We start from the raw sequence: 27,144 nt of genomic DNA, 5'->3' as shown, positions 1-27,144 counted from the left end.
ACCTCTTGTCCTTTCACAGATATAAGTCAGCAATAGATATTAATGGATTTTTGAGGCATCTATATATGAAGAGTGGCCCACATGATTTGGCCAAGTGTCTCTGTCAGATGTTTGCCATGTGAATGCCCAGGATCTAAACACAACGCATTGTCAAGCTCTGTCACATACCTTCTGCACCAATTGACACAAGTTTCACTCCTTTGCTGGCGATATAATCCAGAGCTTTGTTGACATTAGCAATTTTATGGAAGCGCATCTTCCCTCTGTCTGGTTTCGGTAGTCTTTCCCCTGCAGAGTAACAAATGTAAAGTGTTTATTGTTACATTCACCTGGCTACAGACACACAAGCGATTAGAACTCAAGAGTGAATGTGCCCTGAACACTGTCTAAAGGGTAGCAGTCATTCTAACAGGTATTTTTCTGAAAGCATGTCATAGGGCTTCAAACAACACCCCAAGGAGAAAATTCAAATGCTGAAATATCTGACTTAGGCTTTTCTTGATATAGCAGTAAAACCAGAGTAAATTTTTACCTTTGCCCTAAACATAGAATCATAGAATCACAGAATAGTTAGGGTTGGAAAGGACCTTAAGATCACCTAGTTCCAACCCCCCCCTGCCATGGGCAGGGACACCTCACACTAAACCATGTCACCCAAGACTCTTCCAACCTGTCCTTGACAGGTGAGTGCTTCTTGCTACTCAACTTCTAGGTCATTGCTCCTGTCTGTGGTAGAGGAGCTGAATATTAAGAAGGCAGGATGTGTTCACTGTTTTGAATTGTTAACCGGTTTTGCTCTTTAACAGTGTTTCAGTTAACGTGCTGTAAATACATAGCAAACTTCATTTCAGCCAACCTGAGATAACTTCCAATAGGAGCATCAGTTTGAGGCCATTTCTGAAGTCCTCCTCAATGTTCTCAATCTGCGTGCCTGCTTTCCTGAGGTGGGAATTGCACCAGGCTGTAAACGTCTGTAATAGTAATTTAAAAAAGAATCTTATCAACAAGGCATTTTCTAAAACAATTGCTAAGCCATGTCAGTAAAAGCTGCATCTGAGATTTTCACTACTGCAGTCTTAAAATTTGGATGTCCAACTCCCATTAATTTTTTTATGTTGCTGAGTTCAAAATTCTTATCCCAGATGTTCATGAAGATGCAAAGAATTGCTTGACTAGAAGCAATATGGTAGATTCTGCTCATAAATGTATCCTTAAAAAAAAAAAAAAGATTTGCACATAAAGGCAAAAGTTATCTAATAGTTATTACTACTCAACATTCTTTGAGCACATAATTTTATGTCGGGACTTATTTGCTACACATTCTTTCTGGAAGGAAAGATTTATATAGTAAAAAGGAAGATGGGTAACAGAAAAAATGGAGGCAATAGCAAGCACAGAAGCAAAAACTTCCACTACCTGAACTCATGATAAACAGTTCTTATACAGATTATCTATGCCAGGGGCAAATAGCATGCATTTCTAAGAGGCAGAAAGTTGCGAGAACACTCCTTAGGATGAAGTAACTGAAGAAAGACTTCTCTTACTTGCAACTACAGTGGGAAACAGAATGCCTTTTGAAAACATGGACAATTAGAATGGGTTTTGAAAGCTTACAATAATTCAAGTGCAGAAGTTTTGCATTCAGATCTTGCAGCTATGAGCTGCCTTACCAGTGGTTTTATTTCTTAACTGTATGATTTTCAGAAAACTGCTACAACTTCAGGAAACACACAAATGCAGGTACTTAAATCTGCAGGGGAAATAGGTCACAAAAGCAACCACGCACATTTCCCTCTCCATGGAGAATAGCCAAGTCTGCTTTTACTCACAGAAAAAAGCAGAACTAAGTCCATTGATCTACACAGGTCATATATATGTTACCTTCATATGAATGAAATAAAACTATGGGCTAGTAGGAAATGTAGTTGTTAAAATCAGCCTTTTTCAAATACCCACTACTCCTCAGCCTTCTGTCAAATTTTCCTTGCTTTTCAGTTAAGATACGGAAAAAAATTTACTAGGTATTTCACCAGGTATTTAACTGTAGGTATATGACAGGATCATACATTTTGGTAAGTTAGACTTCCGCTTCTTAAAACTGCCACATATTTGGAATTCTCCTTCCTTTGCTATTTCAAATTACCATGATTTTAAATGTTATTACCATGGTTGCCATGGTAATAATATTATTATACTATAATATATAATTTAAATATTGTTACCATGATTAAAAATATGTAATGTATTTAGATTTTAAAAATAAAATATATTCTAAATCCCCATTGTCAATATGAAATTTTTGTTGGCTTTTTTCTTGCCTGTTTTTTTAAGCCATTTTATTTCCGACCTTTCAGAAACAGAATAAGAAAGGCAACTAGATGAAGGCAAAAACTTTCCCTGAAACTGAATGTCATAAATTTTAGACAGATTTCATACCTTAAGAAGATATAGATTGAATTTTCAAAAATGGCTTATTCTTGAAAATGCAACTTTCTGCTAAAGAAGAACGTTCTGATTGTCGCCGGGTTACACTCAGTTTATGCAAAGAATTTATGTGCAGCTTGCTGGGCTCTTTTCTCAGAGCTCCTACAGTGACAAGAAACAGCTTGCTAAACTTTAGTTTTATCCACTTCTATTCAATTGAAAGGAAGAAGCAAGAAGTGCTATGGATATGGGGGGGCTGTTCAGTGAAATCCCTAATTCTTGATATTCAGAGACAGAGAGGAGAAAACACAGTACTGGAAGCGGATCTGGGCAGGGTTTCTGTTGACCTGCAGAGGATGAGAGTTGCAAGCAGAAGCGTAAGAAAATCTTTGCATATACAGATGAAGATAAGTATAGCTGCACTGAAGCACCTCTGTAAATGTATCTATTTTAATAAAGGGATATTAGCTTGAAAAACAGTCACTCGAGAAGGTAGAACTTTCCTCATGTTAAGGCAACTAGCTTTACTGAGCTTATGGGAGACCTGAAATCAGTGTATCAAGCAACACAGCAGAGATACTAGGCACCTCTACCCTCAGGGCTCAACATGATGGAGTCTTAAGACAGTATTTGTTTTGGATCATTATAGGGGTAGGATCTAGTCTATAAGATTAATTTGCTTGCCTTAAGCAGTATTCTGTTCTACTGATATGTATCTAGAAAGGTTTAGCACCACATTAAGTCATTTGTTAATACCAAAAAATTATAACAAGTACCCTTGGAAGGAACAATGTTATGGTAATATAGAAAAAACAGATGAAAGAACCCAAGGGTAAATGCACATGAACCTTGCATGGCAATTTGGCAAAAGTATTAGAAAGCTGAACCAGTAAATGCATGAGCCTTTCATGAATTAAGGTTAAGTGATGTGCTTCTCTGCAGACACTATTGCAGTCTGTAGAATTAAGGTTAAGTGATGTGCTTCTCTGCAGACACTATTGCAGTCTGTAGAATTTTTCCAGCACATCATGGTGAACTCCACAAGGAATTTGAAGAAAAACCTCAGCCATTTTTATCTCCTCTTTTAGACATTTATAGTGAATGTTCTGACCCTGTACTACTCAAGTAAATGAGATTTCCCCAGTTTTCATTTAATTTAATGACAATGAGCCCACCAGTTGAGCAGTCTTAAAATACAAATCTGATTCTTATTGTGAAGAAAGCTACTTCTCAGTTTCTTAAGGAAAAATGGAACCAGGCACGCCTTACCTTATATATGTATATATAAATACATATATAAAAGCAAATTAGAATTTTGTCCACCTCTAATCTCACTGTGGTCCTCTATTTTGCCCCTACAACAGCTGTTTCAAATTACTGAGTACCACACTGATAGATACACAAGTTTTACCCAAAGATCACAAAGTTTTCATATATTTTAAACAGACATTTTTATGGCACTGAATTTGCTGAGAAACAAGCTCTCTTCTGAATCTTGTTCATTTTACGAAGACACTAAGCAGCCAGTGTTGCTATGATATAAACAAGGAAAAGATGCTACTACTGCTGAGTCAAGGTGTTTTCAATAAACAGTTTGATGACAGTCACTGGTTTTATGGGCTGTATTTTTATATCTGCAGGTTATTTAAGATTCTTTCCAGTAGCATGGGAGTTTGTCATCAATATTGTAGCATTTTAAAGGATAAACTTGGAATTACCTAGAAAGCCTCCATTCACATGAAGTTCTGCTGAAGCACTCTATTGTGTGTGGGTTCTTTACTATCTGTATCTAGATAGCCTAGATTATCTTCTGTATCTTGAATATGAGATTTAGATCTTTTATATAAACCACAGTTTCTTAGAGCTTTCTATTTCATCAGTGCATCAGGTCATGAAATGGTGCTATCCCCTCATGACAGTCGTCTTGAGCCTCATGGGAAGTGTTGCTGCAGTACATTACAGCAGACTCTTGGCATGTGGCTTAATAGCTTGATGCCTTACAAACTGGCTTACTTTACTGGGACCAAACATGGCTACAGGAATGCTGCTTAAGGAAGTGTTTACTATGTTTCAGTGATGCAACCCGTTAAGTGACTCTGTTGAAGCTACTGCAAAACTTAACTTGCAAATTTTAACAGTTTCCATAACTCACATTTTATTTCACCCTCATCCTTCTATTCTTGTTGTGACACCACTTGTTCCCACTGCTTTGGCTTTAACTAACAATTCTATTCATAGCTATTAAGAAACAATTCAAAGCACGTTCAAGTCAGGGAGATCAAGATACAGCCAGCATGTAGTACCCCGCAAATTTGTAATCCACTGAGATTTAAAAGCTATTAAATGACTTAGACAATGCAAATTCCTTTTTCTGCTGAACTGTACAGCACATTTCAGAATATCAGATTGACCAGAGAAACAAGGCAGGACAGAAGGCACCAAACCGAATACCAGGAGGGATACAAGTAAGTGCCTAGAAAGCTAGACATTTCTTTTTATAATGTATTTACCATAGGTGGCTCTACTAATTTTAAAAATAAATAAATCACTTTTTCTCCTTTCCAAAGTTGTTACTACGGAAGAAACTTTGCTGGCATTCTTAGATGAGAGACCACAGAAGAGAGGCTGCGGGGCAGGAAGCCAAAGAATTTGCAGCCCCACAGGTAAATGTTCTCTTAATGCACTATTAATTGTCCACTGCTGTCACAGGTCTATTTTAGAAAAGCTAGCTCTAGAAAAGGGAGTTCAGTTTATCTTCTATGCCCGCTTGGCCTCATTATGAACACTGGCAATAGCATATTCTCCATAATTTGGATTCATAAAGCTGTGACAGCAAAGTGTGTACCTGAGGGAAAAAAAACCACCAAACTATACCTGGTAATTTACTCAAGCCACCTAATTTCACAAGCCCTTGACAAGTAGGAGTGCAACCAATGGGCAGAAATAGAAGCTATCCCTAATCAATTATCAATCAACTGCAGCTAATTCCAAAAAAATAATAGGGTACACCCATTCTGTGCAAATATTTTTACACATGCACAGTAAAGGATATGTTTTGATGGGAAAAGTGGTATCGCTAAAAGATGAATTCTCCTACACTCCTGAGTAAACCCACACATCAGTTTTATGGGAGTGTAATGATAACTTACTTTTGAGAATGCTTCAAAGCCAGAAAACAAGATGCTATAATATTAATTTTCATATGTGTGTGTGATAATAGGGATAGAGAGAATTGAGAAGGCACTGTTAACCACCCTCTCCAAAACTGTAACCCGTCAGTGGGCCACAAGACAACTTGTTCCTCCTGCTGAAGATTCAGGGCAAGTTTGGCACTACAGTGAGTCCAAAATGTACATCACCAAAACAGCTGCATACCCTGCATAAGGACATGTACAGGGTACATGCCAGGAAGATCTATTTAGTTGCCCTCAGAATTGAAATTGAGAAGTGAATCCAGCCCAATAAAGGATTGAAGACCTGTATCCTATTTTGTACCTATGTCTCATAACTCTCTCCAGTGCAAATCAATTCCTGTCTCCTATAATATTTACAAGTTTTAAAATATTGATTTTAGAAGGCATGTGCCTGCTTGTCTGCGCCCCTTCCAAAAAGGCTACTAGCCCACATGAGACATTCAGGTTTGAGTTTCTGGACTTTCTGTAACATTTACATAAGAAAATAAAGACAAAATCCAATTTTTACAAGAGCTATGAAAAATATTGCACTTATAGGAAACATGATACTTCCTGTGTCTGTTAAGTACAGCAGAAGCAAAAGTCATTTTAAGTGGACCTTAAATTCTAATACCCAGGGCAGAAGACACTTGAAGAAAACTAACTTCAAATGTGAACATTGAATACATTTCTATACATATATGTTATCCCTAATTAGCTCAATCTGATAGAGATGTTTCTTAAAGCTCTTCTTTATAACTCTTCTTCTAAAGTTTTTTTCCTCTCTAGCTAGCTGAGGGTCTTCATTACTTTTAGGCTAAATGGGATACAGTGATTCACTCTGTAGCTATACAGAACATTACTGGGCTCTGAGTACATGGCAAGGGTGTTACAGAAAGAGCTCTGCCAGAACATTCCCACTAGGCCAGACTGAGGTTCCCCCTTGAAGAATTTCCCATCTGTCTGTTATCCATGTTTTAAAATATAAGTTGTGAACCTGCAACATGATCCCCTAGCTCATGTAACCACACAGTGCTCTAATGACTGCAGGATCAGGGCTTTTCTCTGGGCTTGGGATAGGGTCTGTGTTGGCCCTCATTCTTTCAACTATTTAATTCTGCTCCCAAAAGGGGCATTAAGGTGACACACAGCAGAAAATTGCACAGCCTTTATTAAACAGCTTGATGTGAACCAATGACTACACATGTATCTTTTAGATGTTCCTAGAACATCTAGATTCGCTGCAGTTTTAGCATATTAGGTGCAATAACATGTTTTTATGAATTGAAAATAAATAGACCTTTACATTTTACTTGTTGGTTTGAAATATTATTAACTGCCCCCTTGCTCTTATTTCCCCTTGTTTCAATGCATTGGTACATGTTGTTAAAAAACTGGAAGGACTATAAAAGGAGAGGTGGTTCACTAGTACAACTTGATCATGCCAAAACACTTGGTAGACAAAATGGGATTTTAAAACGGAACACACCAGAGCACAGTAACAACTCAAGTGAAGCCCAGTAAAAGGATAATGAAGGCTGATATGAAGGCTAAAGTAGGGAAAATGTTTACTGTGTTCCAAAGGTCTTTAAAAGGAAACCCTCAAATCATAGGCAGTATGTTAAAGCCAAATTCCTGGGAAGAAGAGAGAGGATACCATGGAACTGGCTAAAAAGGAAGTTTAGAAGCCTTATCACAAGCCCCCAAATTCAAAGTTGGGGAAAGCCCTCCCTGCTTAACTACATCCATATATATAGCTGAACAGATGGTGTCAGAGATGACATGCTAGCATACACTGCACTGTCAGCAGATCCGCTCTAGTAACTAAGGGAACTTTCAGTTCATAGAACCATAGAACGGTTTCGGTTAAAAGTGACCTTAAAGATCATCTAGTTCCAATCCCCATGCCATGGGAAGGGGCAACTTCCACTAGACCAAGTTGCTCAAAGTCCCATCCAACCTGCCCTTGAACGATTTCAGAGATGGGGCATCTACAACTTCTCTGGGCAACCTGTGCCAGTGCCTCACCACCCTCAGAGTAAAGAATTCTTTAATATCTAATCTAAATCTCCCCTCTTTCAATTCAAAACCATTCCCCCCTGTCCTATCACTACAGGCCCTTGTAAAAAGCCCCTCTTCAGATTTCTTGTAGGCCCCTTTAGGCACTGGAAGTTGCTCTAAGGTCTCCCAGGAGCCTTCTCTTCTTCAGACTGAACAAGCCCAAGTCTCTCAGCCTGTCTCCACAGGAGGGGTGCTCCAGCCCTCTGATCATCTCTGTGGACATCCTGCTGACCTGCTCCAACAGGTCCACATTCTTTTTATACTGGGGGCCCCAGAACTGAATGCAGTTCTCCAGGTGCGGTCTCACAAGAGTGGAGTAGAGGGGAAGAATCACCTCCCTTGATTGTTGGTCATCCTTCCTTAATTTGATCATTCACAGCAGACATTATCAAAGGGATGCATTCATCACATAGGACACTGCACACGTCTTGGTAGCACTCTGCAATTTGCTTGCATGGAAAAGCATGGGGAGACCTCAGCCCTTACAAAGCAGGTGGCCTAATCCTATGAGAGTCTAGGGTTTCCAATAAAACATGCAACCCCCTCCCAGCACTGAATGATTGCACGTCTGTTTAACACCACTCACTATTAACTAAAAAAACAGAGCTTGTAAATACCCCTTCAAGAGTAACTTGGCAAGGCTGAACCCTGGTAAATGTCAAGATTACTGAGCCTTTTGTTACAAAGTGAGTGTTGCTCTTATTTTCAGAAGAGACAAGAAGAAAGGTTACTTTGTCCCATTGGACTAAAATGGAAGAAAACTCAGGGGGCAGCAAGATGTATTGGAAATTCAACATGGTCACTGCCTGCACTGCCCTCACCTCAGTGTTTTTTTCTTAATGGAAGAACAGGAAGGAAAAGAAGGAAGATAAGAGCTTTCTCAAGGTTTTTGGAGGGACTAAGCCGGTTAAAATATTGCAAGGTTTATTAGGAGTAGACACATAATATCTTTATTGTATCACCTAAGATAGCTGGAAATATACAGAAGTTTTCAGCACAGGAGCTCATCTTTATGTGTGAAAGAGAAGTGTCAGTCTAAGCATGAAAATTTAGGTAAGTCTTCAGACAACTCGGGACTTAGATGGACCATCAGTATAATGCTACAACAGGTCTATTCCCCTTCCTTTTTCATCACTATTGATGACACCCATATCTGAAAGTTTTGCATGTGCAATTTCTCAAAATACATGCAGCACCACAGGGCTGTCCATTTTAGTGTTTTGATCAGTTAAAATAATTCTATTTTAAATGTATTTCAATCAGAAACATTGATGTTTTAGAAGTAAAAGCACATGCAATGTTTAAAATCCTATTTGAAACTAAAACGTGTTCAGGATCTGAGGTACAATTCTGGTCTAAGTCTACTTTTCATTTTTTGGAATTTCAAGAACCACTAAATAAGAGAACCCTGCTCAGGAAAACAACACAGAAATAAAAGAGGCAAGAACCCTACTAAAATCTTTAGTAAAAGCATAGGCACGCTTTTATCTTGCACTACAAAAACTTGCAAGACATCTTTATCTGTTCTTATTTTTACAATATAACTTCAACTTTTGCAGAATCCAATCTTATATTTGAAAAATTAAACTTCCAAGGACAAGCAAGAAAAAATACATGTTGTGTTACCCTTCTAAGCCAGCATTTCGGTACGTGCATGCCCTCTCCTCGTGATTTTGCCTATCTAGCCATTCTTCCTCATTCCACCAGTTAAGCTAGGGCGTTTTAAAGGCTCCCCCCCAGCAGGACTCTATAGAAGCAGACCTCTTTTACGTCACATAGCTAAGCTAGTTGCAAAAGCAGAGAGCTATTTATCCAAAAGCAGAGAGCTATTTATCTAAAAGCAGAACTAAATACAAAACATATGAGGGTGCAAGGGAGAGAAAGGAATATTTAGCAAGCCTGTATTTATTCCTGCTAATGGTAGGTAATGGCTCACTATTAAGTAGAAGGGCTTATTAAGTATACTTCTGTAGGAAGCTGCCCTGAAGCATTTCCTATAGTACACTTCACTTACTCATTTAGATGACAGAATAGAGTGTGTGTTTATAACATTTGAATATGACAGCAAAATGATGGGTCTGTGAGCATGTTTCATGACAGAGCTACAGTTCAAACCGATCTTGACAAATCAGTGAAATTACCTGAAGAAAGCTGGATGCAGATTAGCAACAAGTCTGAAGTACTGCCCTCCTCCAGTAATAAGTAAGCGCAAAAACACAGGGTGGAGAACTGCCGGCAGGGCAGTAGCGCTGAAGAATAGGATCTAGGAGTAACAGCAGATCACAACCTAACCTTATTTAAAAAAATGTTGTGCTGTTGTAAAAGGCAAATACAATATTGGAACGCCTAAGTAGAAGAATGATGTATCAACATCGGAAGTATTTTTTCCGATCTCAATACTGGAAAGAGATCAGCTGTAATATTGTCCCCTCTTTGGGGCATAAAATTCAGGAAGAACATGGACCAGTTGGACAGAAGCCACAAAACAGCCATGAAAAGAATAAAATTCTAGAAAACTTCATCTATGAATAACAGAACCATTGCATGGATTTAATCATGAGGAGTTTGAAAAGAGAGTAATATTTGTCTCAAACATTTAAGAAGTCACCGCAAAGAAAAGAATACACTGGTTTTCTGTGTTCACTGAAGATAGAGCTTGAGATAGATAGATAGATAGATAGATAGATAGATAGATAGATAGATAGATAGTGATGATCTTAAAAAAACAATGAGGGAGATTCAGATTAACTTTTAACTGTAGAAGCATCAAAGTACAAAGGACGAGATTGGCTGGGTAAATGTGAATCCTTCTTGGACATCGTCAGGAACAAGTTGGATAAACATGTCAGGAACAGCATGATCATACTTGCTTCTGCCCAAGAGTAGGACTAAATTCTTTTCCAGCCATACTTTCTATGATGTTCATGGAAGATTCCCATCCTAATTGGCATCTACACTGCAGTCCCGAAAAGGGAGAATAGGCAAGACGACTCCTTACAGATTCTGTGGCTGAGAAGCCCTAAAACTTAGTTATATATGTTATCCAAAGACTACAAAATAAGAAGTCATTCAGCAGCAGAAAGCATCTCCCTTTTAGGAATCCAAGCACTTGGCATGCAACAGATAGCTGTAAATTTTGTTTCTGTCAGCATATTCTTTGTATGGTGATCCCCATTTCCATCTCCTACTTTCATATGACCCCTGATGTCCCTTCACAACAACAACAAAAAAAATATATATGATCTTGTAGGAAATTTGTCATGGACATGGGAGAAACAGAAAGTAGAAGGGTGAACACAGAGAATACTAAAAAAAAAAAAAAAAAAGGAGGAAGATTCAAAATCAACAGGCAGCAGAGTGTTCATGGAAAGTTAAACAAACCAAATTAAAATGAAGGATTAAAATGAAAGTGGATTCAATGATCCGTGCTATAGGTAGACACATTTCCCAAGGTGTGTATTATGATCCTGGAGAAGAGATCCTGACACTCATATTTTCTCCCCAGTTTTGTGACAACCTTTAAGTAATTTAAGACTTGAATTTTAAAAATGTTTTTGTCCTAAATGCTGAGTATTTTATGACCCATGATTCTTCATATGGGACTATAAGCTTAATGGGAGCAGATGTCAGCCATAGCTGAGTATTTTCAAGTGTCCCACTTCAGTATTCAAGGATAATGAGAATAATAAACCCTCCATATTCCACAGCACTATTGTGGGGGAAAATTCACCATTGCTTTTGAGGTGCTCAAATACTACCCTTAAAAAAGCCCAAAAAAGAGCTTGTAGCAAGAAAGTTGACAAACTATAAATGCCTTGTCATTAAAGAACTTTAAAACTAATCAGAAACAGAACCTACTGTGAACAGATGGAAAACAACACCACGATTCGATTACCAACATTTTCAACAATTGTTCTCAGTCATCCAAAGCTAATTCTACATTTAAAAATCAAAGCTAGGTGTTTAGCATGAACCAGTTACTCACTACTGTAAATTGAGTTCTTGCTACTTATCTTTTGCTTCTTAAACTCTTAGTGAGGTATGAAATGTGCCAGCCACTTAAGTATAGAGAAAGAAGTCACTAAGTAAGTGAACTGTTAGAGAAGAGCAATGTCTGTGAATAACCCCACAGATGCAATCTGAGAAAGCATTTTCACATACAGAAATTGTTTTAGCTTTCACCTCTAGGCTGAAAAGTCACTGTTGCTACCTCTCACTAATAAGGTCAGTTTTGGGCACCTCCAGTGAAGCTGCCATTTCTGGTGGTTTAAATGATGGGGACACCTGTCCCCCAGAGAGCTAAACTGAGAGTACAACTCACCTCATAGACATTACCAAACAGTCTGTGTGTGTTAGCAACCTTGTCACTTATTCACCTGGCCTGGGTTCAAAACACTGACCTAAAAGTGAAAGGTTCCCCCAGCCATGCATTCCCAACCAATAAATTAAAAGTCCATCTTCAGTGCAAGGTTATCTTTCATCATGAGTTGGGGGGTAGGAGTTATTAGAATATTCCACTCAAAAGGCTTTGCAATACTGATACTTTTAATGAACATTGTCACCACCTTGCAAAGCAGTGACAAAAGTCAGGGGGTTTAGAAGTCAGCTTTTTCTTGGATACGAATGGCTATTTTTGCCATAGTGTTTCTCCATTCACATCATATGCTTGAATCCTTGAGGAAATATGGTCACAAACAGCTTACAGGTAATACTCTTTGTGAACACTTTGTTCAAATGAGAATGCCTGGCTGTGTTACAGCAGCCCTGGAGCAACAGGGAGTAATCCATTGCTGCTTGCAATGATCTTACCTCTTCATCTTCAATAACAATATGCATGACATCATTCACAGTTATACACCACCTTTCTGATGACTTTACTTTCTTTGCCTTTGTGTAAAAAAACAGGTACGTCAAGATCTTGTTATACTAGAACTAATACCTCTGTCAGATTACATACCATTATTCAATGCTTTAAAACTCTCAATGTACAAGATTAGCACTACAGAATGGTAAATAAGTGGTATAATCTATGAAGGAAACATAAAGTTCTCAAATCACAAACAAATTTCTGAGTTATAATAGCCCTCACATTGCTTTCTCTAATGAGAGTGAAAAGACAGACAAGTAAAGACTCAACATTTGAGTTCTTGCTTTTTTGTACAACTTCTTTCAAGTAGTAAAACCTCTTCACACATCTGTCCAAAAACTTCACCCCACAGTAGAGGTGAAATGTAAATACGCCCCATGGACTAAGAGTTCTAAACGCAGAATTAGGAGGGCGCCGTTCATCTCTCAATTTGGTTGTGCAGTATTTTACAGTCTGATGTACGCTTCACAAATTTAAAATGCTGTAGCAAGTGGAAAAACTTATTTCACAAGCCTCAAAAAACAAATATTGTTGAAAAAAAGTATCTGTGAATCAAGCATATTCAGAATACAGCTCTTAAATGAGATTAAAGCTTTAAAACCAAAACCAAACAAAAAAAAAGGACCAGTAGAGCAATTCAAGTGGGAAGTTTTGAATAATCTATTTTTGGTCAAGGATTTTGTTTTCCTTTGTTTTCAGATGTTTATTTTGTATTTCCTTTAAAGGAAAAGTTTATGAACATGCGGATCTCTTTCAATAGGCCATATTGTTTCTAGCATTTAATAATTTAACAACAAACAGATCATGGTAGATTTGGGGTCTTTTTTACATGCAACTGCCAAATTTTGCCCTTCAGACTGTCTCCTAGTGAAATCTGTAGAAACAGAGCAGCATTGCCCGCAAGGGCTGTACCACAGTACTCCCATACAGCATGGCTGGGAGTGTACAGCACCTAGAACCTCTGAGGACTGCCAACTATTTGCATGGCACTACAGTATTTTCCCCTAATGGGGTAACCTAACTTTAGAGCATACTAACATACATAACATAGTCTCTGTTCCAATCCACTGCACTTCGCAGACCTTGAATTTACACTAGAAAACCAAATAATTCTAACACTGCAACATGAAGTAGTATGGCTATAGTAACTAACAGCTTACACAGCATTCCTGATGACTTTACACCACAAAACTTTACAGTGCATATCTATAGATAAGCCAGTTCATACCCAGCCATACGAATTTGCCAATGCACAAAGTTGAGTGCAGCAAAGAAACATTGCACACATTTTTGTAAAACCTTTAATGGACTCTATCACCCATGCAACAAAGACTGCATCTTTGCATTTATATATTCATATCTCAAAGTGCTGCCCAAAAGTTACCTCTCCCCAGTCAATCAGGTAGGAAACTAGGGACCTAAGAAGTGAGCTTGCAGAGCAAGTGCAGGTACTGCTAGAAACTCCAATGTACTGGTGCATGGTTGCATACACATCTTTCATGCACCCTCTCTCTCCTGCTCTTTACAAGTTTGTGAACAAAATCAAAACAACTCCTGATACTTTTGAAGGCATACTCAATCAATGGAACAGTGAGCTATTTGCATTCTGGTGCATTCCAGCTCGCTTCTGAGCAAAGTGATATTTGGGAGGTTTCACTGTAAGCATTAGTTAGACAAAGAACCACATTTAAGGCACATTTTTTTGATCTAACTACTGGAAAACTAAGAAACACAGGGTAGAAAAAGGTACTTAGTATGTCATGGAATCAAAATATATACAAAAACTCAAACATAAGGTCAAAAGAAATCCATTCACTGCTACATGGCTCAAAAGGAGCTAATTCTGGAGCACTACCTTCCATGCTCAGCATTTCTACTTCACAAGAGCACCAACAAACTAGAAGGCATTTTCCAAAAAGGATTCACAATGAAAATGCCAACAGGTTTGGAGGAAACCATTTCAACAATGATAAAAGATTTGAGACCAGTTATTTCTCTGGGGTTTTATCTCTTATCTATATTCTTTTCCAATTGGCCACATCTTTGCTATTATGGAACAAATCCAATCTCTGTTGTATTTGCCTCTTCCCATGGAGAGTTCAAAACAAACTATAGGTAAGCCAAAATAAAATGTCCCATACTGTGTTGGATCTGAAAGGGACAAATCTGCATGTGTGCTTTAAAGGTGGAGTCTATGCCCTTTATACTGCCTGGGGCTTTCTCTCAAGTATATTAAACAAAGAAGATGCATTACCACTACCCTATCAGTGCAAAATGAGCTTCTTATAAAGGGATCATATCTTCTATTCTCCTTTCCAGTCTCAGGTCCTTCTTCCACCAGCTGTGCTCTACAGTGTTCCTGTATGCAGACAGGGCTGGCTAACATTTTTGTTTCAGCAGATACATATTTAAATAACCAAGTACTATTTAGGATGAGATTAAAGAAATATTCACACACTATAGTATGGAAGGAACTAAAGGTATGCTGTCTGGAAATAGAGGGATTTATTAAAGTAGGCTAATCCAGGATTTAGTTGACTGGATTTCCAAATGTCTTTCCCTTGCTTTCTCTGTTGATTTTCTTCACCATGCTATCTTTATCCAGTAATTATATACTACATTGCCAGGTGAGTAAGTAAATCCATTGTAAATTGGTCAATACAGTCAGAGTGAGATAAAAGTATGGTCCTATATATCAACATTCCTTAAAACACTTCCATCATCAGAAAAGCATGTATTCTAACTGAAAAAACTAAAACAGATTCTGAAAGATTTTCAATTCCACCAAACCAACACACATCTTTAAGTCCTAGATATTAATAAATGATGGGAAAGGAATGTCAATAGTCAGAACCCACAATATTTGCGCAGAAATTGTCATCTTTGCTCTCTCCTATTTAGTACATTTGAAGATCACCCAATCTAGTTTTACTTGTAATCTAAACTAAGGTTTCAGCTGAGAGTCTTACGGAGAAAAGAAAACCTCATGCGTTAATTCCCAATTATGCAACAGAAAATTCCTCTGTGATATATATGCCAGTTTACCCAATGCAATATTTCTCAGTACACATAGCATATAATCTGTGTTAATTTCTTTATTATTGTTAATAATGATTTTTAAAAAATCAATTTTTATTTCATGTTTGTTTTAAAAACCTGTTTTTATAAGAATTTGGTAGCCTCTGCTGTTCAAGATACTACTAAAACATATCGAGTTGATTTCTTTTTTTTTAACTCTGAAGTTTTTTTTAATGAGACATGAGCTACAGAGTAACATTTCCTAAGCTATTTTAAATATCCTGTAAACCAGAAGACTTTCAGAAAAAATCTGGAGTTCCTAAGTAATTTTTAGTGAGCTTCAGGTTCCTAAATTACTGAGCTTTTCTAAAAAAAACAAACAAAAAAAAGAAACAAACAAAATAAACCACAAACCAAAATAAAAAGCAAATAATTACTCCGGATCTTTGGATAGCTTGATTATATAGGAATATGAAATTTAATTAAGTAACCTGTTCTCAAGTACTTAGCTAAGAATAGACGGGTAAACAAACAAGGATGGCTGTAACTGCTGAAAGCATAAACACCTGTGTTTTAGACAGCACAGTGTGATAAGCAAACTGCTCTGTCAATTAAACACCCAGTTCTTTGTTCATAGCAGATCTATTCTTAACAGGAGCCGCGCTGGGACTGTGCCTGGTCATGGAAATTAAGGCTATAGACAAAAGGAAAGCAACTTCAGCCTCATGTATGGTGTTTTGTTTGTCCTTTGGCATCAATGTCAGATGGATGGCAAGTTCATTTACATAATGTGTACATGCACAGCTTGTGGGGCTGCAATGCAAACTGGTTTACGAACTGCTAAGAACACTGAGGGTTGCTTCATATTTCTTCAGTGATCTTGTATATAGTAGAAGATCATTGTACTGAAGTGAATGAAGGGGACTAGAAGTCTATGGACAGGGTAGAGTCAAAGGTGGTCAGTTGCTCTGTCAAAGAAAACTCATGGTGGAACCAACACTCCAGAGTACAGCTGGAGATAAACTTGGGCTATAGAGCTTTTCCATAGCCTGAAGAAACTCCTCCAGGTGAAATAACACACCAGAGCTACACAATCATTTAGTATCTTTTTTTTATTTGTATTTAGTGCAGCTGGGTACCAATTTTCTTCATATTAAAGAGTGCAATGTCTTAAGTCGTGCAGCAGTGAAAAGCTACACTGGTGCCAAGACTGAACATGAAACGGAGTTAAATAAAACTACCGCTTAATGCTAGATGTGAGGCCTTTCTGCGAGTGCCAAAATAGCAGGCTGATTCTCAGAGGTGCAAAATAGACAGAAGTTCCTCCTGACGTCAGTGGAAATGCCTGGGTGCTCAATGCCTATAAAAAATACGAGCGTTTCCTTAGACACTTAAGGAATAATCACAGATACTAATTTTAGACTAGGGTAGTCACTTTCCACAGATTCCTGCTATGGTAGTGGGGGTGAGCAAGGCTTTTCTAGGGGGATCTTCAGAGTAGAAGCCATCTGCTCTAAATTAGGTTCTGCCGTTTATCAAAATAATGGATGGCTGGACTGATTTTCTCACCGGTTTTGAAGAGAAATAAGAACAAGCATCAGACGTCAAGTTGAAGGATTCTGACAGTTAAGAAGAGTTGGGAGGAAGCATTTGAAGTAAAGGGAAAATCTTACCCATACCAAGTACAGTAAACACTTAGCACTTTCATCTGTAAAGCCAGCACTCACTTATTACAACCACTATTTTTGAGAGGAAGACATAAAGTGATATTTCCTTACAACTCAAAAAGGGAAATCCAGGAGCAGCAGTGCCCATTCTTGCACATAGAGCACAAATTCAAAAATTCTCACCTGTTAGCACACATTAAAAGTTGAGGTACAAATATACAAACTAACTAAACATTAGCCAGACAACTGGCAGCTTCTGCTTCCCTCCGGACAGGCTTTCTAAAGAATCAAGTGTATTTCCACAGCTACCATTTCAAGTGGAACACCTCCTAAAAGATGAATTTCATTGAATTTCAAAGTCTGCTGCACATATCTCTGCAGATGCTCTGTTTCTGCAGAGCAGTAACACCTGGCCTGTAATAATTTCATACCAGTAGTTTGAGGATTACTAGGACCATGCCATCTTGATCTGTATTGAAGAGAAAGCAGAAAGAGCAACTACAGAATACGTAGAGAAACAGTCACAGAGGGTGATCACAACATTGTATTTGCTAGTTAAATGATGTGGAAAGAGCTAACTTCTATCTTTAAATACCTGCCTGATTTTATCAGGTAGAAAAGGAGCACTGTATAGCACCTTTATAGTTATGATCAGCTTCACACATCGCCTCTCAACATGAGGCATATTTAAAACCAACAAAACCAGTGAAATTAGAAGAACAAAAGTCATGCACTCTCTTCACAGCATTTCATGAAATGATGTTCTTCAGACACTGAAGAACGTATAATCACCCTAAACTACTAGGAATTAAATTTAATTTAGGAGGAAATGGAGTGCTTGATGTGAATGCATTCTCCTTCTGGTATCAGCTGAGAGTAAAGTATGCATAGCCATAAAAGACACATTCAGGGTCAGCAACTTTTCACTGCTCACAGTAAAGGAATACAACCACATTTACACATTGTTTATCCTGATAATTAGAGCTCAGAATAAAATATGCTTGGCAGTAAAGCTATCCAGAACAACTCAACTTTGCCAGCTGTGTAAGCACTTTTATATTTGTTTGCTTGCAGGGATATAAAATAACATGTGGGAGGGATGTCTTTTGACTTGGGACAAAGCTAAGCAGCACAAATTTCCACCTAATTCTATTTCACTGACACATTTCTTCCTGCACCATGTCCCTCTGCAGTCCAGATACAAATCCAGTGCATTCTTCTGTAAGCAGGCTCTGCAGTACAACTTCTAAAATACTATCATTACCATAGAATCATAGAATAGTTTGGGTTGGAAGGGACTTGAAGATCATCTAGCTTCAACCTCCATCATTCACAACTGAAGAAAATCCTAATGCTCAGTCACACTGAAATTAATTCAGTAGAACTGTACAGTGCAATACAGAAATTACTATCCAAACCAAACATCATTAAATGAGATCAGAATTTACAACAGCTATTAAATTTATATTAGGCATTTGGTATCCAATTTTTCCATTATAATGATGAAACCACTTCTGTCTTGCTTGTATAAGAGGATGGAAGGGGTTTGGTGGAAGATTTTGAACTGTGTTACCCCACTGGCAAAGAGCAAAATTCAGCTTGCAGAGCTGTCTTAGTTTAATTTGGAAATTGATGATGTAATCATGGTATTTTCTTACTACCATTCGTTAGTTTACGAAATACACCGCAGCTCTGCTTTGCTTCCACAGGGCTACAAACTGTATGAGCACGGATTCCTTGCTTTCTGCAGTCTCAGAGCTGAAGACTCTCAGTGCTCCTCCAAGCAAACACCTCCCATGCCTCTCCAGCTCTCCAGTGACCCAAACACAGATCCACAGCAAGATGCAGACCTCCTACCCCAAACAGATTATAGCAAAGTCCACTGCTTAACACACAGCTTTTCTCTAGCTCTTAAGCACCTTGGTTGCAGCTTATGGAAACCCACTTAGAGCCATACTTTCTTCCCACCCTTATTGTCTTACTAATTGGATCAGTGTATCTGCAGACATTTTTCTATATGAATTTCAGGGGAAGCTATGGTGTGTACTGTGAGTGCAGGCAGGGGGTAGTCTTTGCTTCCCATTATAAAATGGTTCTTTTTTCTTTTCATAACCATCAAGTTCTGTTGCTGGCAGATATTTGGGAGTGATTAGCAATTAGCAGCTGAATTGGGACTGTAGGAATTACCCATTTGATGACAGTAACAAAAGCACACCGAGCCTGGAATGGGTCAGCATTCAGAGGGCCATCTGAGTTTAAGTAAAAAAATATAATATTGAGTAAGATATTGATCTCTTACACTTAGTATAAAGAAAACCTTCCCATTCAAAAGAAAAACTACCTCCATAAACACTTCTAGTTAACTGAATTTCATAATAGCTTTCTTTGAATTTTCCTTCCTACACCAGCACCACAGTATTTCGAGCCTTCTTTAGCTGCACACCTTATTGACAGCTTCCAAGACAGAATATGAAGCGCACTGACAAAATATGATTGTTCCACTATCTTTTCAGCATGCTCCTCTCAAGCACCATTCCATGCAAGTAACATCAGCAAGAGGAATTTAACATGTTACTATTTTAAAAAGCACTAATCTTGAAGAGGCCAATTGTACAGGACAAGCCATAAACACATCCCATATTTCTATACAGAGTCCCTGTACCCTCATGGCAACTCTTCCTAGCTTGAGAGAAACTGCAACTTCATACCCTTCTATTGTATCAGTGTCTAATGTTTAGGACCGTTGTAGTGTTTGCTGAAAAATCAAGACACGATGCGGCAGAAAAAAAACCCTGAAGTCCAACCATTGACTACCAAGTTCTGAGTCAGACCCTACATGGGGCCATCTACCACTGAGAAGGTCACTTGAAGAGCACCCAGGATTCGAACAGAAATAACATGTTTCACATGTGTGCTCTTAATGCTAGAGGTTTTGGCATCCACTGTTTGAAAATTCTTGATGCACCTGGAGGGGAGGCATTTGGCCTTGGACTGCTGAAACTTCATGTTACCAAAAGGCACACCAGCATCTATAGTGGTATGTATCATTTGGCAAGACATTGTTCTTCTATAGATCCTGCATTTCAGGCTATATAATTCCCAAGGTACCTATGTCATCCTAATTTGGTGCATAAAGGGGAAGGGAGGCAAAGAACTGCAACGTAGGTCTCAGTACAGCACATGATTTTCCCACTGATTATCATTCTGCTTTTGACTCTGGAGGATTTTCCTCCTAACAAATTAAATCACCTCCTGAATTTAGTCCTAAATATACTCAACCCAGGACCACCACCTTTATAAGAAATATCCAACTGTTAACAGGTCAGTACTGGGAATAAGTAATGAGGCGGCTGATATTCCCTTAGAAAGGAGTGTACTTTTTGCCTCCCTCACACCTCCTACATTCACTGCTGAGATGAATCTCTGTGCCTTCTCAACAATCCCACTGATGTTCCACATGGGTAAAATGTTCACCCCATTAAAGCCCTCGAGATGGTTGGTTTCTCTGTGTGCTATGGGAGCTTAACCCAAACGCTGCCTCCCCTCAAAACCACATCCAAACCCCCAACTTTGATTATTTCCAGATAATCTCTGTAAAAGGGCAAGACCTAGGCTGGAATGCCCTGGACACACTGTAGATACTGCTGTATTCTCAAAGAATCACAGAATGGTTTGGGTTGGAGGGACTTGTAAAGATTGTTTAGTCCAACCCTCAAGTTTACAAGGGGTTTCCACCATTCACATACTCCACAAGACTGGACTCCCACATAAATTGTGAAAATAGGGATTTGACATTCCAATCTATTCAGCTTTCATCGCACCCCCTGAGTTTTCTTGTGACCCTTCCATGCTTCAATACTGTATGGGTACTGGGACAGGAAGAGGGGGTCTCTAGATGGAACCACCTCATACTCTCCTTTTAGTACCTCTGTTTCTGTTTTCTGTTAGACCTGCACTTTCTCCATGACAATGATTTCAATTCAGAGCTTGTAAATCCATGAGGAGTGGTTCTACAGTACTGAATTTTGCTAGTAGCACCCAGCCTCTCCTGCCAACCTTTTTCTGCTTTACATTTCTGTTTCATTCATTCAGGCTTGGTTATTTCTCTCCTCCTCCTCCTGGTTGAAGCATAAAGCTTTCCACTACTTCATCTGTCTTCTCATTCACCAGTAGACTTCTTCCAGGAAAAGGTTTCTGATAAGAAATCAGTTTAGATTCCATCCATAGAAGACCACACAAGCTTCAGAGTGAATCCAGGACACTGACTGTACATCTATTTATAGACACTGAAGTCAGACTGAACACAAGGTCAACTTTTCTTTCAGACTGCAATGAACCTCTCAAATCTGCTGAACTTAGAAGTTGCAGCAACACTAGAAAAAGAAGGGTGTTATCCATAATTCATAGTCCTGGTAGCTTCTTCCAAAGAATTTGCCATGCATGTAACTTCCAAATGCTCTTTTTAATTTTTTGGTTTTGTTTTTTTTTTTTTACTTATTTGCAAGGACAACAGGAGTTGTGTTACCAGCCAAAGGAGGTAATGCAGATAATCCTTATAGACCACACTGAAAATGTAATCTGCTATGTACTGCTGAAGACTGGAAAGACACAGCTTCTTTCCCAAAAAACTTTTCCAAAGTCCTCACTCATGCACAGCATTCAGTGTCATCAAGAATATTTGCATTCACAGAGTGCAATATGTAGGTAAATAAATATTCTGAGTCTGCTTGTTTGTTCTATACCAGCATAAAACCCCATCAAAATGGTCAGAAATTTCATTGACCTACATTAAAACCCATTCTGCATTAACAAAGCAGTGGTATCAGGGCCATAAAGCAAGCTAGAATAAGATCATTTATGTATAATAGTATCAGCAAGGCAAGAAGTATGTTTCTGTTTATTTCCTTACATGTGTTAATGCAGAAGTGTCACAGACATGTCTGAATGACTGGAGAAGACCCACATGAAATACGTGAAGCCAGTTGAGTGCTTTACAATACAACTGCCCTGAAGAAGAAATCACAAGCTTCAGATCTTTATCCTGAAGGCTGAAGACTTCCTTGAAAAACTAACAAACCACACCTCACGTCAAAGATCAAAACCCCCATTCTCCTAAAATAAAGTATTTATAGCAAAAGTTACAAATAAGAAAGGGCACCATTTAACACACAGCTCACTAAGAGGGTTGGCAGTTCAAACATGTTGCAAACAGTATATAGTATGTTTGCATTTTGAGTAGCACTGCTGTACTTGGTTTCCTAAGCTAAGGGACATGGCATTTTCCTATGTTCCTTTTAGTTACATTAAGACACAGGCTTAGTGAAAATTAAAAGGTTTGTGGAATCTGTTGAAATATTTTTGAAGTTTAAGAAATAAATTATCATCAAGAGAAGAGAAATGAGGTTTTAAGTCTTCTACTATGAGATAGAATGATTTTTACTTCCACTCCAGTCCATCAGGGCAGGGACTGAGAGACCGCTAATCACTAGTCTGACATCCCCCAGAACCAACCACTTCTATCAGTTGTTACAATTATCACTGCTGCCATCTTTTTTAACAGTGGGAAAACCAAAGTCTGAGGTGAGCTGACCTTGCCTAAGGTTACAGAGCAGAGTGAACAAGAGAATCCCACCCCCTCTGGCCAGACTTTTTGTTTTCCTATATACTTTTGTGTTTCCATGTGGTGCTGAATGAACAAGGGACCACTTCCATAGGTCTTTCAACTGCTGTTTAAGCACACGTGGCCAGTGGAAGTGTGCTGGGTCAAGTAGATTTCAGAAGTTTCCAATCTCATGCTTCCCATCTACATGTTTAGAAGTCACCAAGGCTGTAATTAGTTCTCTAATTATTTCCTACTGAAGACAGCATGCCCATCCAAAATATGACTTTTTTTTTTTTGGGGGGGTGTCATTTAGTCTGTCTTTAAAGTTGCTGCCTGAAACTTCCAACCATATAAACCTGTTTAAGTTTTCACCAATACTGTCTAATGCAGCAAACGGTCGAATTCTTGTATTTTCCCGATTTCTTTATTTGACACAGGCTAAATGTAACTCCAACTAAAGCATTTAAATTGTTGTTCACTTTCAGGGAGACAGAGCTAAGGTATAACTCAGCCTCCTTTCCTATAGTGTACTTCATATTTAATCTGACATCTGCAACCACCAAGGAGCCTGGATTACAGCAGACCATAATACTCTATGAACCATGGTTATAATTAGGCGTCACGTCCATTGTAATCCTATGGACGTCATCATGTGTTACCAGCATCTGTTGACAGATCTCATACCAGGCGTATCACTGAAATGGCAAGTCTGGAGAGGGCAGCCCACAATAGAAACAATGGCATTTATTTTTGGTCTGTTCCAAGACTATCTAATAGAAAATATATGCTGCCAACTGCCAGGGCTCCACTGAGATCAGTTTTCAATATTGTATTACCAGTTAGAGCAAAGATCTGTGCCCATGCATCTGCAATCTTCTCCTCATAAATAAGGAAATAAAGAAACCACTTGCTGCAACTCTTTTAGCACCACTTAGAAAAAATACAGAAGCCTTGAAATTTTATAAAGTTTAGCAGGCCCTTTATCACAAAAGTACCTATTTTTCGTGTAATAATAAATTTAGGCTCCTTTCCAGGACAAGGAATGAGGATTCCCTCCCATGAATTTTATTTGGAAGTTGTACCAACTTAATATTAAAACTAAGCCAACATAAAGGAGCAAAGCTGCAATCTTCCTACTCTGTGGAAGTAAAGCAAAGTTTGGTTTAATTGATCAATGTGGAAACCTGACTTTCTGAAAAATCACTGTCTGTTTGGAGGAATGGGAACAAAGCATTTGCTATGGGGTCTTATACAAACTGCTCCCTGCTCTTCTGTAAAAGTCAAGATACTTACTGTAAAGAAAATCCAAATTAGCTTTATTTTTTATTATTTATCTGCATCGTAGGAAAACTGCACCTTAGTGCTATCTAGCAACCAGTGCATTATTTCTTTATTTTGAAAACAGAAGTATCCGAAATGCTGGACAATTGAATCTTAATCAGATGTAATCAAGACCTGTTTTGGCTGAGCAGTTTCAAATCACTAAAGCACTGAAGCACCAAGATAATTTCCATTGTCACTATAAAAAAAAAAAAAAAAAAGCATAGTCCACCATGTAAATTAAAACAAATGTGTTGATGAGTGCAGCTTAATAATTGCTTAGGAGTTGCAGCAGGTGGTAGATCAACAAACGTGAACTTCAACCTCCCCCAGAATTTCTCCCACTATACTTGTACAGGAGGATCCTAACAAGTGTAAATGCAAGAAAATGAGTAAAACCACCTAAAACTCAGGAGGAAGGAAGGCTATAAGTGAAAACTGAAAGGAAATTACTGGGTCTACCAATCTTAATGGAAAGCAAACCTAGTGGCCCCAACAGTTCTAACAGCTCTTACTTTTATAGCTATACTTTTATAGTATTGCTTTTATAGAAGCTGTGACGGTAACAGCAGGCCAGACTGTCATCAGTATGGCAACTTCTACTAAGTGAGCTGCTCACAGAAAGTATATTCAACCTTCTTGCCCAGAGCACCATTTCTCTGAGTCCCCCTCTTTATTTTTTTCATTCTTGTAACCAGCAGATAACCTTTTAATCCCAGATCTGTCAGCTGTGCCTTCAGCATCACCTTTTACATCAGGAAGTAACAAATCCTTTACAACATTTCTCTTTTTCTATATGCTGCTTAAAACTCGGTGTTCTGAAATTAGATACTGCAAATATTACTAAAGTACCAAACCACTGACAAAAGTACCAATGGGATATAATCTCTGCTTGTGTTCAGAAAAAGAGCATGTGCAGTACTTGCTTGTGCAATAGTTTTCTTATACCTAAAAGGTAAGAAGCATTTCTTCTGCAATGGTATGTTGCAAGGAGTTTACAGATCTGTTTCTTCCCAGACAGTGAATTGGCATGTGGGAACCTAATCATGAAATACAGTTTTTCAATTCTAGCCTGGATCTATGTCTAGGCAATATTTTCCTTCTCAGACCATTCAGTCAGAATTAAGAGCAAATTCTAATAAAGCTGACTTGCAAGATCACAATTTCAAAAGTGATTTCTCAGTGTTTTCTCAGGAATATTGCAAAAATTTTAGCGCACCAGTTGTGAACCATTTCCTTCATGTCCCTGTCTATAATTGCCATTTACTGCTTTTGAAAAGCAACCAGGCACAGACATCATTTCAGAGTTTGCTTTCTGAAAGGAAGACCCAGGAATTAAAGTTAAAAATTACTGAAATACCAATATATAAATATAGAGGTACTGACAGAATACTTCCAGTGCAATATAAAAAGAAACTCCTCTCATCCATTAGTTTCACCTTACATAGGTTTCATTTAAGAATTCAAAAAGTGAATACTTTATCCTCAAAATATGGCATAGCTAGTATACATCATACACATGCTTTATACAATGTAAAATATATTCTCTTACAAAACTAGTAGCCCTTACTGCACAGCCCTGGCAACTCCAGACGCAGCATGGCAGTAAGAAAGGACACCATTCCCCACAGAGGCATACACAAACACACATTACTTTCAGACCTTCCTTTGCTGTTTCTCCCATGCTGGGTCCAGGAGCAGGTCCCTGTCCCATTCTTCTTCTTGGGTCATGTACTCATCTTCTTCATAGTTGTAGGTGTACTGCATGTTTGTATCTATCTGGTTCATGCTATTCATGCTACCTGGGGATCAGCTTCAGCTGCTGTGGCTTGTACTACGTTTTTGGTTTACTTGCTGACGGGTTGTAAGTAGCAGTGTCTTTTTCTTTCTTTTTTTCTTTTTCCAAGGTGACAGGCAGTGAATACTGATGAGTTGCTGAGAGCAGAAGCTGAAACTCAGGTAGGTGCTGACCTGTGGTGACCTTCCCTCCCTCTCTCTCCTGCCCCTTCTCTCCCTGCTACTGCTGCTGTACGTCCCTGCGGCTGACCCTCCGGAGAAGCCCAGCGCGGCTCATCGCTGCCGCTTATTATCCCCGCCGGGCTGTCACATGGCGCGGCGGCGGGACCCGGCCCTCCCGTGGCCCGGCCACCACCCCCTGCACCAGGGGCGGGGCGGCGCGGCGCGGCGCCGCTTCTGTGCCGGGCAGCGGGACCGCCTTGCGAGGGGGTAAGGAACGCACCGCCTGCAAGAGCTCTGCCCCAAATCACTGTCAGCTCTTCTGTCTGTCTGTCCTTGCTTCCAATGTGACAAAATACCTGGCTCTCATCCCCCTTTTTTTCCCTGCTGACACGATTTCTACTTCATCTATAATTCGCTAATGTAGTTGGACACTGCTTCTCATTAGTCTGAAGTCCAAGTGGACCCTTGAGCCTCTTTACGCTTTTCTTTCCAGACTAAGGCTCCCAAGAGCCAGTGCAGACAAGGATACTCGAAACAACTTTCCGGTGGAGCTCAGGTTTGGCGTTAAGCCACAAAGTACGGGAGCACAATGTAGAAAAGCAACACGTGTCTTTTTAATGAGGAAATACGCTCAGTACATCCCAAGAAGCGCATACAAAGGTCTCTGGAACTAGTAACTTTATAAATATGTGGCAGGAAACATTTAGCCATGCTTTCCACAGGGTAAAATCTGAAAAGCCAGCCCTGAGATCACACATCCCGGCAAGCATGTCCCTTATCTCCCATGTCATACATATCATTTCAGTTGCCCTGGCGACAATGTTTCTTCTGGGAAATGGCAAGTTTACTAGGTTCTTCATGTAGCTTGTCATTAATGCCTGCACCTACCATTAGCCAAGGTCATCCCCTCCAGCACTGTCCACACTGGATACAATTCCAGCCTTACCTAGGAAGAAGAAAATGCTCACAAAAGCTGAGCTTTTGGAAGCTGTAAAAGACAGTCAGATACAAGGGAGAACTACACTCAGTAGAGGCAACCAGAGGTCTCTAAGC

General features: G+C 38.9%; 1 protein-coding gene across 3 annotated transcripts in view; it reads right to left on the bottom strand.

The window, feature by feature from the left end:
• Positions 1-26,212, bottom strand: part of ACTN2 (actinin alpha 2) — a 67,675-nt gene extending 41,463 nt beyond the window's left edge. For all 3 annotated transcript variants that reach the window (XM_057414445.1, XM_057414444.1, XM_057414443.1), the window contains exons 1-3: positions 25,795-26,212; positions 857-971; positions 169-288 (exon numbers count right to left, since the gene is read on the bottom strand). In XM_057414445.1, coding sequence (XP_057270428.1) covers positions 169-288; positions 857-971; positions 25,795-25,929 — 370 coding nt within the window. In that variant the 5' untranslated portion in view covers positions 25,930-26,212. The remainder of the gene's footprint in view (positions 1-168; positions 289-856; positions 972-25,794) is intronic.
• Between the last annotated feature and the right edge of the window lie 932 nt (positions 26,213-27,144).

Source organism: Pezoporus wallicus, unplaced genomic scaffold (genome assembly GCF_028554395.1).
Source record: "Pezoporus wallicus isolate ANWC-B61680 ecotype Strahan unplaced genomic scaffold, APGP_CSIRO_Pwel_v1 contig_8042, whole genome shotgun sequence".
Classification (NCBI taxonomy): Eukaryota; Metazoa; Chordata; class Aves; order Psittaciformes; family Psittacidae; genus Pezoporus; species Pezoporus wallicus.
This window is presented reverse-complemented; position numbering and strand designations above follow the sequence as displayed.